The sequence below is a fragment of the Protobothrops mucrosquamatus genome, unplaced genomic scaffold, assembly GCF_001527695.2.
Source record: "Protobothrops mucrosquamatus isolate PMUCROS unplaced genomic scaffold, P.Mucros_1.0 scaffold_215, whole genome shotgun sequence".
NCBI classification, from domain to species: domain Eukaryota; kingdom Metazoa; phylum Chordata; class Lepidosauria; order Squamata; family Viperidae; genus Protobothrops; species Protobothrops mucrosquamatus.
Window position 1 is genome coordinate 1,404,475 of NW_015386291.1, and position 12,140 is coordinate 1,416,614.

The 12,140-nt window shown below is 45.1% G+C and overlaps 1 protein-coding gene across 8 annotated transcripts in view; it reads right to left on the reverse strand.

The window, feature by feature from the left end:
- SUPT20H (SPT20 homolog, SAGA complex component) overlaps positions 1-12,140 on the reverse strand; it is a 50,256-nt gene that overhangs the window by 32,046 nt on the left and 6,070 nt on the right. For 5 of the 8 annotated variants that reach the window (XR_001549150.1, XM_015827616.1, XM_015827608.1 and 2 more), the window contains exons 7-10: positions 11,088-11,217; positions 10,821-10,924; positions 1,575-1,691; positions 1,417-1,470 (exon numbers count right to left, since the gene is read on the reverse strand). Coding sequence is in view for 7 of the 8 variants with exons in the window: in XM_015827616.1 (XP_015683102.1) it covers positions 1,417-1,470; positions 1,575-1,691; positions 10,821-10,924; positions 11,088-11,217 (405 nt within the window). In the remaining variant the exon portion in view is untranslated. The remainder of the gene's footprint in view (positions 1-1,416; positions 1,471-1,574; positions 1,692-10,820; positions 10,925-11,087; positions 11,218-12,140) is intronic. The other 3 variants (XM_015827617.1, XM_015827600.1, XM_015827585.1) reach the window with 1 other exon arrangement.

Consider the following 12,140-nt stretch of genomic DNA (forward strand, 5'->3'; position numbering starts at 1 on the left):
CCAAACTCTCCACCATGGGCAAGACCAAAGAGCTGTCCAAGGATGTCAGGGACAAGATTGTAGACCTACACAAGACTGGAATGGGCTGCAAGACTATCGCCAAGCAGCTTGGTGAGAAGATGACAACAGTTGGTGCAATTATTCGCAAATGAAAGGAACACAAAATAACTGTCAATCTCCCTCAGTCTGGGGCTCCATGCAAGGTCTCACGTCGTGGAGTTTCAATGATCATGAGAATGTTGAGGAATCAGCCCAGAACTACACGGGAGGATCTTGTCAATGATCTCAAGGCAGCTGGGACAATAGTCACCAAGAAAACAATTGGCAACACACTACGCCATAAAGGACTGAAATCCTGCAGCACCTGCTGCTCAAGAAAGCACATGTACAGGCCCGTCTAAAGTTTGTTAATAAACATCTGAATGATTCACAGGAGAACTGGGTGAAAATGCTGTGGTCAGGTGAGACCAAAACCGAGCTCTTTGGCATCAACTCAACTTGTCGTATTTGGAGGAGGATGAATGCTGCCTATGACTCCAAGAACACCATCCCCACCATCAAACATGGAGGTGGAAACATTATGCTTTGGAGCTGTTTTTCTGCTAAGGGGACAGGACAATTTCACCGCATCAAAGGGACGATGGATGGGGCTATGTACCATCAATAGCATGGCAATGACCCAAAACACACGGCCAAGACAACAAGTCTCTCACTGTTAAAATAAACCTACCATTAAAATTATAGACTGATCATTTCTTTGTCAGTGGGCAAACGTACCAAATCAGCAGGATGTCAACGTGTGACAATCCAAATTGAAGCCATTTTTCACTTTGTCTTGCCACTTAATTAGTTAGAAAAAGGAGGAAGGGGGTAGTTCTCAGTTAGCCAAAACAATTCACATGTAAGGGAACCAAGGTCATTGCTGATAACATTTTGGTGGGCTGGAGCAGTTGGGAGGAATTGGTGAATGTGATTTATGACAGCAATTTGGGGTGGGAAATGTAGGTTGCAACTTTGTAACCTAGGGGAGGGGAATTTAGTCTTGGGTTCACCTTTGTATGTGCCATTATGTTGTAGCCAAATAAAAATGTTCTTTAAGGAAGAAATTCTTGCCTTGAAGTTCTTTCAAATGGTTTCATCTATTGGAACCATGATACAAGGGATCAAATAATTTTTTCCTTCACTGTAGATATTTGGAAAATTGGTTCTTTTTTCTAACATGCTAGTTTTCATTATGGAAGAACATTCCATCATAGTCGAAAAGCTTTCTATTTGAACAGAATTTGTTCAGTGATTTATTGGATAAGCTAATACCGATCTTACACCAGAAATACAGCTTACACCAAAAATGAATCTTAGATCAGAAATTTCTGGATTACCAACCTATAATATCACAAGGCTTATATAACTTTGTACCTGTGTCCACTTGTGGTTGTCACTTGTAATGGAATGCACATCACAAATCAAGGTCTAGAAAAAAGGAGGGTAACCATTTATTATGAAATACTGACGATATAAATAAAAATTAATTGAAGCTGTAGCAATGGCAATTCTTGAAAGCATGAAGAGTTTACCTGCATTGTTGGGCGCAAAAGAATGTGTTTGCTTTGATATGTTGGAGTTTTCAGATTGCCAGACTGTCTATAGTCACGTATTTCTGTTATGACACACCCACAATGGAAAATATTAATCTGTTTAAAAATAAACATAAATAAAATTACACAATTATGTTTTTTTCTATATACTTGGGTTTGGCTAGTCTAAAGAAAAGAAGAAATAGGGGAGACATGATAGCAGTATTCCAATATTTGAGGGGCTGCCACAAAGAAGAGGGGGGTCACATTATTCTCCAAAGCACCAGAGGGCAGGACAAGAAACAATGGTTGGAAACTGATCAAAGAGAGAAGCAACTTGGAATTAAGGAGAAACTTCCTGACAGTGAGGACAATTAACCAGTGGAATAGCTTGCTCCCAGAAATCGTGGGCACTCCATCACTGGAGATTTTTAAAAAGAGGCTAGACAGTCAGTTGTCTGAGATGGTATAGGTTCTCCTGCTTGAGCAGGGGGCTGGACTAGAAGACCTCCAAGGACCCATCCTATCCTATCCTATCCTATCCTATCCTATCCTATCCTATCCTACCCTATTCTATTCTATTCTCATGGTATAATGTAGTGTTTGGTATCTGAGCAACATTTTCCTACTGTCAAGACTGATTCGCCCTTTCACCTACATTTTCTCCCTCACTCATAGCTTGACAAAAACAGAGTAAAGATTGTGGAATGGAATGCAAAGGTGGGAGGGATGGTAATCTAGGCAACCGAGGCATCCTTCAGAGCCTACAAGAATGCCAAGATCACTAACATAGGTGCTCAATGGAGAAATGGACTTATCCCATAACAAGAAGAAGCATTACTATTGGATAATGTGAACACCCACTGAGTGGGGGCAAGGGAATCTATTGTTTAATTAAGTAAGCTTTCACACAGGAAAACCAGAGCTGGTTTTGCTTCTTCTGTGCCAATGTAAATTTTCAGTAAAGTATTATACTCTTAGTAAAATCATGTCCCAGGAGTTTCTTTTTCTGGAAATGTCAACTGGACAGTTGACACCTACAGCTAAATTTATTGCTGTATCAACTTTTGTATCAGCTTTAAGAAGAGGTATGTTTCTTGTTTCTGCCTGGCTTAGGTAGAAATTACTCTCATAGTAATTGAACAGTATTGACCATGAAAATATTGCAATCAGGACACATGACAACATTTCAGGCCAAAATGTCTTTCAGTATCTTCATGGCCACTTCCTAGCAGTATACAGAGGTTTTTCCTTCTTATATGTAACATTATTTCCCATTTGGATATATTTCACACTGTATTGGCCTATTATGTTAAAAATAAATAAATATAATATATAAATAAATAATGAAACAATGAAGTATGTGTGTTAGCTGCATATGAATAACTCTAAGATGTATACCCTCTTCATCAACCAAAAGTCACTTAAGATGAATGACATACTTCATACTTTCTAATCACATCTAAGAAAACTGAGACCAAGAAGAATTAGCCAGAACTGCAAATATCACAGTACAATGGGAAAATTCTTGATTACAACTACTTCCTTTATCATAAGGCATCAAAACGTATTTTTCTTCTTTTATATCTTCATTGCAATGTGTGAAAGGCTAGAGTCTAGACAGTCAGTTGTCTGAGATGGTATAGGTTCTCCTGCTTGAACAGGGGGCTGGACTAGAAGACCTCCAAGGTCCCTTCCAGTTCTATTCTATTCTATTCTGTTCCGTTCCGTTCCGTTCCATTCCATTCATACAGCGATTTTGAAGTTTGATTATATTTAAGCAGAACCAAAATGATCATTACATCTTAGGATCAATTGTTAAATGTGTCTTCTATCAATACATCAGTGAGAATAAGGATGGTACCATGTGATATAAAAACTGATACTTGCTTTTATTGTTTTTTTAGACAATCTCAAAGTTCTAAATCGTTTACTAAGGATCAGTTATAGTAAAAATATGACAAATAATAGTTCAAAACAAATTTCTTTCTAATATTTAATTTGGAAATGCCTTAGAACAGTGGTGACGAACCTATGGCATGCGTGCCAGAGGCGGCACTCGGAGCCCTCTCTGTAGGCATACGTGCCGTTGCCCAGCCTCGCCTCCCCCCATGACCCCCTCACCGGCAGCCCCCCTGGAGGAGAGTCACCCCCGAGCGTGGCCCACATGGAGCAGTGCAGCCAAGGACATGGCAGCCAGGCAGCATAGACAAGACTCTGCCCTCACGCCCCATCATGCACAGTTGATGCTGCGGGGCGTGGGCAGAGGGCGTGGCCGCCATGGCGCTGCTGGGCTGCCTGGGCGATCTGCGGTGGGCCCTGGAGGCAGTGAGTGGCCCTGAGGGCAGGTGGGGTGGGGGACAGGGTGGGGCGGAGCAGGGGGTGGAGCGGGGGCAGGGCCAGTTTTTGGGCACTCAGTCTCTAAAAGGTTCGCCATCACTGCCTTAGAAAAAGAAACTAAGTAGGGGGAACATAAGGAAGTAAGTCTTAGTACACTGATCTATTTTTGTTTTGCTTTGTCTTGCCATTGAACTTATATAACTATAACCATACTCACTGAGGCATTACCCAAATCACTGTTCAAATCATGTTTTCTCACTGAATCAGAAAACATAAGCTTATCAAGTTAAACATTATGTTAATTATGTTTGCCTTAGCCGTGTTTTCATGTGAACTCTAAAATGAGTCTGTGAAAATAAGTAATTAGTGTAATGTTGCTAGTAATATTACCAGCAATTTAAATAATATTTAAGGCTAAAGCCACTATAGAAATCTAAGTAACATTTTTTGCCTTAAGGCCATATGGAGCCTAAGATGGTGAATTACAGCTTTGATTTTACAAAGAAACAGGGTGTTGTCTTACCTGAACGCCTTTTCTCAGCATGAAGATGTAGCCTCCACCAATGGGTTATCAAAGCCTTCCTGCTCAGTTTAGACTAAGACCAAACTTTAGCCACGCCTCTCCTGGGGCGGTCCCTTCCCAGTTTTGGACGACGAGGCGAAGCATCCATGGTCTGACACAACTCCTCCTGAAAAAAATGCAGCCTAGACCAACTATCAAGGGTGGGTGTGGAGGCTACATCTTCATGCTGAGAAAAGGCGTTCAGGTAAGACAACGCCCCTTCTCCAGCATGATAGATGTAGCCTCCACCAATGGGACATACCCAAGCCACCCAAGTCCCTGTCGGGAGGGAAGTCTAGGCTGATGAGTCATGAGTAGAAACCACCTGCTGCAAGACTCTCCTGCCGAAGGAAGCGTCTGCCGCAGCGAACTGATCAAGCTTGTAATGCCTTATAAATGAAGAGGGGGAAGACCAGGTGGCTGCCCTACAAATCTCCTCAACCGAAGCCTGGGTAGACCAGGCCGAAGACGTAGCTGCGCTGCGCGTTGAATGAGCTGTGATGTTTGCTGGAACCGGAAGATTTTGAGCCCTATAAGCATAAGAGATGCACGCTCTGATCCACCTTCCAATGGTGGAAGAAGACACCTTCAGACCCCTGGAAGAAGGCTGGAAAGACACGAACAGTGCCTCCGTCCTGCGAAAAGGCTCAGTTCGCTTCACATAGTGATGCAAGGCCCTACGCACGTCTAAAGTGTGCCATAACTTTTCCAGACGATGAGACGGTCGGGGACAAAAATCTGGGAGAACCAGATCCTGAGACCTATGGAACCATGTGTTGACTTTCGGAATGAAGGAAGGATCCAACTTGAGAACCACCCTGTCATCCAGAAAGTTACATAGATCACTCCTGACCGAGAGCGCGGCCAGCTCAGAGATATGCCTTGCCGATGTAATGGCAACCAAAAAGGCGACTTTCAGGGAAAGAAAATGTTAAGGAACAAGATCTAATTGGTTCAAAAGGCGAACCCGCGAGAACTTGCAGCACCTTAGGCAAGTCCCACGTGGGATATCTATGTACCACAGGAGGAACAGTGTAAACAGCTCCTTTAAGGAATGCCCTAACTGCCGGGTGATGCGATAGTTGCATCTGATTCTCACAAGTGAGAACCGATGATAATGCAGCAATCTGCCTGCGAATGGTGTTATGAGACAGACCCTTGTTCAGGCCCTCTAAGAGGTAGTCTAAGAGGATCGGGATGGTGATGGTCAACGGTCAAGCTTTCGAGAGGTACACCACGCGCAGAAATGTTTCCATGTGTTATCATAAATCCTATTAGTTGAAGGACGTCTGGAGACCTGAATTACCTTAATTACTCCAGAGGAATAGGACTGTTTGGCCAAACTCTCCCGCTCAAGTGCCAAGCGGCTAATTGAAGCCACTGTGGATCCGGGTGCCGGAGCTGACCCTGACTGAGAGAAATGAGATCCGGTGGGATCTTCCATGGCGGGGAGACCGACAGATCCACGAGGTCGGCAAACCAAGGTCTCCTTGGCCAGTGCGGGACCAGCAAGATTAATTCCGCCTGTTCCAAGAGAAGCTTTCTGATGACAGCTGGGATCAGTGGAAGTGCAGGGAATGTATATAGAAGCCCCTTGGGCCAGTTGCTGCGGAGAGCATCTGTTCCCTCCGCCCCCCGTGATGGGAACCTCGTGAAGTATCTGGGCAGTTGGGTGTTTGTCAGTGAGACAAACAAGTCCACCAGAGGTGGACCGAACCTTTCCACTATCTCCCTGAAGAGGGCCGGGTCCAAGCGCCACTCTGAATGGTCCACCGTTGCCCTGCTCAGAGAATCGGCCTGGTGATTTGCCACTCTGGATATGTGTTCTGCACAAATGGATGCCAGATTGGACTCTGCCCACAGGCCCAGAGTCAGGGCTTCCTGCATGAGGGACCAAGACCTGGTCCCCCCTTGCCTGTTGATGTGAGCCTTGGCTGCGACGTTGTCCGTCATTACCAGGACATGTTTTCCCGATACTATGTGGGAAAATTGGCGAAGTGCCAGGTGTACTGCCCTGAGTTCCAACCAATTTATATTGTGAGATCGGACTGAGACCATTGGCCCTGTGCCATGTGTGTCTGTATGTGCGCGCCCCATCCGAATAAACTGGCGTCCGTGGTCAGGACGAGTCTGTGAGGCTCCTTGAAAAGTGATCCCTGGTGCATAGCTGGCGACGCCCACCAGTAGTGTGTGATGAGGAACTCTCACCTTCCGTATGGAGGCACTCATGTTCCTCTTCTGGAAAGGGAGTAGGAACCACTGGAGATGCCTGGTGTGAAGTCTTGCCCAAGGCACTATTCCCAGACATGAGATCATCTTTCCCAACAGCTGAGACAGCTGGACCAGAGGAACCACCTTGCCTCTCTGAATTTTGTGAACAAGAGATTTGATGCTGTCCTTGCGTTCTTGGGATAGATAAACCTTGCATAGGTTTGAATCTATCACTGCGCCTAAGTGTAAGATCCGAGTGGTCGGAGTGGTGTGACTCTTTGAAATTCACGGAGAAGTCGAGTCTCTGAAGAGTCCGTATTGTGGTCTGCAGATCTATCTGCGCAGAACGGAATGAACTGGACTGGATAATTATATCGTCCAGATAGCATTGTACTCTTACCGGTATCAGCCTGAGATGAGCCGCTAATACCGCCAGCAGCTTTGTGAAAACCCAAGGGGGCGAGGATAGGCCAAAGGGTAGGGCCTTGTATTGATAATGCCTGCGCGCATGGCAAAACCGGAGGAATCTGCGGTGATGGGGTCGGATTGGGACATGAAGATAAGCCTCTGTCAGATCTATGGAGGAGAGATAATCTCCCTTCCTGATACTGGCCAGAATGGACCTGAGAGACTGCACCTTGAATCTCCTGTAAGATATGAAGTGGTTTAGTCCCTTCAGATCCAAGATCGCTCTCCAACCCCCCGAGGCCTTGGGGACCACAAAGAGGATGGAGTAAAATCCCTTTCCCCTTTGGTCCAGAGGCACCGGTTCTATGGCCTTTATATCTAACAGATGGGAAATGGCCGTGGGAACTAGCCTGGCCTTGCTTGCGTGTCTTGAGACTGGACACTGAATGAAGCGGTCTGGGGGAATGGAATTGAATTCTAGGGCTAGGCTGAATTTTATGGTCTCCCTCACCCAAGTATCGTTGGTGGTGACCTCCCAAGCGTCGCTGAACAGAGCCAAGCGACCTCCTATGGGAGGATCCAAATTGGCGTCACTTGGACCTCCTGTATGGGCGTCCCCCAGCTCCCCTGAAGGGACGCTTGCTCTGGAACTGTCCCCTGGTTCCTGAACTCTTGGCGGTCCTGTTGTCGATCCTGTCTGGGGGAAAAGGATCGGGAACCTCTGGGCCAATCCCAGGACTGCCCTGATCGAAAGGGCTGCTGCCAATCCCAGGAACCCCTGGCACGAAAGGACTGTCTGCGGAATTCTTGCTGAGGTCTCCTATCCGCCTTTTTGGAGGGATGAGCCAAGGTCTTTCGTTTGTCCTTCCCTTAAACTAGGTACGGTTCCAAGACCGCCCCGAACAATTGAGTATCACTATATGTATATGTGGCCAGACGCCATCTTGATTTGAGATCTGCCCTCCACTGTTTGAGCCACAATAATCTACGAGATGCTACCATGGCCGCGATAGACCTGGCGGAATACTTGACCGAGTGGAGGGATGCATCTGCCATATATTCCGCAGCAGCAACTAGCTTACCTAGAGTCTGTTGCGCACACACCTGATCTGGAGGGATTAAGGCCTGTAACTCACGGAGCCACATAATGGAAGTCCTCGCGAAAAAGGATGAGGACGTTGCTGCCCTGATGGCCCAGGCTGAGGCCTGATGAGCTCTGCGGAGAGAAAACTCGAATCTTTTATCCTCCGCCTTGAGGTTCTCTGCCATGTCACCAGGAACTGTGGACGTGGAGAATAAAGAGGTCAAGGGGGCATCCACCGTAGGTACCTCTAGGAGGGAAGAGAAAGTAGGTGATACATTAAAAAGTTTCTTTTCCGTGCTGCTGGGTGGAGGTAGAGTGGACAATGAAGCCCACTGTTTCTCCACCGTGGTGTGGAAAACCGCGGGGCAAGGAACTTGCTTCTCCTCAACAACCTGCACCGCAAACAAGGGATTTGACTCCTGCGCAGTGGACGTAGATGGTTCAGGTTCCTGCTCTGCGACCAAATTGGCTGTGGTGCAGGCTTTTAACAATAGTGATCGAAATAGAGAAGGATCAAAAAGACCAGATGTTGGAGTCGGATCTGGTGCCACCTCTTCATCCTCTGACATAGGTAAGTCAGATGTCTCCAAGTCAACAGACTCGGCTTCTCCTAGTTGAGACGAAGTCTCAGAAACACCCAAGCCAGCTGACTGGAGGTACCCAGTGCAACCTGCTGGCAAGGGTGGAGGAGGAGGGGATGGAATCTGTGAAGGCCCCTGACCCATAGAGGATGCCATAAATTGGTTGAAGGCCTGTTGCATGAAAGAGTTGAACTTTTGTGCCCAGAAGGTTTGCTCTGCAGGGGCAACACCAGAGGCAGAGGCCTCAGAAGCCTGTGGGGTGATGGAAGCAGCAGGAACTGAAGGATCAGAAGGAAAAGAAGGAGAACCGGGAAGGGAAGGAGGGAGACCAACCTGTTCAGTTCCCCCTTGAGGAGACCAAGCTCTGGGGGCTTGATAAGAAGGCACTAGTGGAGGCTCAAATGGTGAACTGTCCACAGAAGCAGGGGGAACCACTTCAGTTTCACTGGACCTGAGCCTTTGAGCTCTGGAGAATTCTTTCTCCAGTGCCTGATGTCTCCTCGAGGCCTCTCGCTCAGCAGCCTTGGAGGGTTCTTTAGATAAATGCTTGGTTTTGGCTTTTTTCTTTCCCCCCGTGCCCATATCAAAAGATCTGCGTTTGGATTGTGCGGGGGGGGGCATCAGAACCCTGCGAAGTCTGAGGAGTTTCACCATCTGCCATTGTGCACTGGACCTTCCAAATAGGAGAAGCCCTGTAATGGGGGTAAACACGCAGATCAAGTTGTCCGGGAGGGAAGCTTCCCACGCCCTAAGACAACCACAATGACAAACAGCCAGACAGCTCCCTAAAACTGTCTGCCCAGGCCCTGCAGGCACAGCGCCGCGAGCTAATTAGAACAGGTTTGTTAAATTCTCCCTAGAATTACAACCAGTAATAAAGTGATTTGAATGATACAATAGAGATCAGAAAGGGAAAACCCCTCCTTTTAAGGGAGTCCTTACAAAAAGAGCAGAATAAATCCTTCAGATGAAACCCCCCTTGAAAGCCCAACACAGTAGGCTATAGAAATCCAAAGGCCTGATATCTGCCTGTGTGAAGGCCTCACCAAGATGGCGACCACACCCAGCGCTATTCAAAATGGCGGCCGCGAGTCTTCTTGCCGCCTAAATGGCGAAGCCTTAAGAAAAACTTTCAATTTGAGCCACCACAAGTTGTTCAGGGAATCCCACGGGTCCCCACAACCTTGTCTTCACACCCCCTTGATTTATAAGGCAATTCAAAGAAACTTGCGGTTTGCTGTGTAGACAAACAGCGGCTCGATCTTCTCCGGAGCCTCGTGGCCACGAGGCAAAGGGGGAAACACCTGGCCGTTCAGGCCGATCTTCAGGAGCGTCTGAACGATTCGCTCCCGAGCGCTCGGGGAACACCCGTCGCAGCGCCAAACAGCTGATCTGAAGAAATCATCCCAGATGCTCAGGGAACTCCCGTCGCAGCGCCCAACAGCTAGTAGGAGCTAAGGCCTGAACTCCCCAGCGAAGCTCCTAGGGAGATTGCGTCCCTGCAGTCCCCAGGGACGCGCTCACAAACTGAATCCTGTCTTCAACCTTCCTGGCCAATACTATGAAACAATAAAAAACGAAAAATCCAAAACTTTCCTATCCTAAAACTGACTAATCAATTTAATCTATTGAGGAGCTATTCTAAGTTATGTCCTACTGAGCCGAGACTAAGACAAAACTGGGAAGGGACCGCCCCAGGAGAGGCGTGGCTAAAGTTTGGTCTTAGTCTAAACTGAGCAGGAAGGCTTTGATAACCCATTGGTGGAGGCTACATCTATCATGCTGGAGAAAAACACATTCACTTGTGCCTATATGTATCCATGTACACACACATTCATACTCTTACATACAGGATATAGATTTATGTACACACAGTTTGTCAGGGATATTTCTCTTTTTTCTATTAACAGCTATCACTCTTATTCTACAAATCGCCTATATAGTGGTATCTGTGTATATCCCAACTGACTCTATCATACATGCATAAGTAGTGTTGCTATTATATCCCACCAAAAATGCATTAACAATTCCACAAACAATTGTGCAAATTCTTTTCAAACCTGAGATTTTTCAAGGAGGTCAACTAAAATAGGAGGCAGCTCCTCAGCATCCAAATATTCAAGTAATTCTCCCTCTTCATAAGGAAGCCGAATGGTTTCTGAATCTGCATTTAAAACAGAATAAAGCTCAGCGAGCATCTATTACTCATAACAAAAGAAACTCTGGTATGCTTCGAATCAGGCTTCCATCTAATACTTCAAAATATTATTTAAAAAGACTCTACTTAGATCAAAGAAAGATTTAAAAGTCAACAATGCTTGTTTTACCTGAGCCATTTTTTCCTCTGAGCATCAAGGAATAGCCTTCATTTCCTGGATAAAGATTCACTACTAGGCATGACAACGTCTCTTGCATAACTAGCTTCTCCAACAAGTTCACATTTCGTCTCAGCTTCTGCTTTAAAATGGGGGCAACAATTCATGATATATCAAAATTAGATTAGCACAATCTATGTATTTATATTTAAAATGTTCCAAGTCAATGACAAAACCCACACAAACACTGCCCCCAAATAAAAGCTATTTTATAAGTTATTTGTTAATTATTTTCTACCTTTCATGCCAATACAAGTAGTCTACTTGACTATTTATTTGATTAGGAAAATGTATTCTTGCTGACCAAGTTCACAAGATACAGTAAAGGCAGCTTTATTGTGAAAACAGCTGCTACCATTTTTTCCAAAACAATGTTTCTTACAAAATAACCCAACTATGTTTATTTTCATGTAAATTTACATTTACAATATAGTTAACTATACTGTTCAAATTGAAGGTACTTGCTATTTGCAGCAGGAACTAGTCAGGAAATGTAATCAAACAACTCATGACTAATTCCTATGATTACTATAAATTGCCTTGAGAATTACATTGCTATCCAGCAGCCAAAGAAGCATCTTATCTCTGTGTTTCCCATATATGTTACTGTTGAGGGCCCCTGGGGAGCTTAGAGCAATCTGAAACAAGACTAAGGGGAAAAACTTTGTTTAAAGCTCCCTGCACAGAAAAATTGATAATCATTATTATTATTATTATTATTATTATTATTATTATTATTATTATTATTATTATTATTATTATTATTATTATTATTAAATTCAATTTATATCCCGCCCTTCTCCTTCCGGACTCAGGGCGGCTGACAATCGATTAAAATACACAAATAACAATTACAAAATTAAAATTAATTAAAAAGAAATATTTAAACATAGTCCAATTAAAATATAATTAAAACCCCTCTAAAAATTACCCTAGGCCAGTCCTGCAAGCTGGAATAACCAAGTCTTAAGGGCGCGGCGGAAGGAAGGGAGATCAGGGATGACC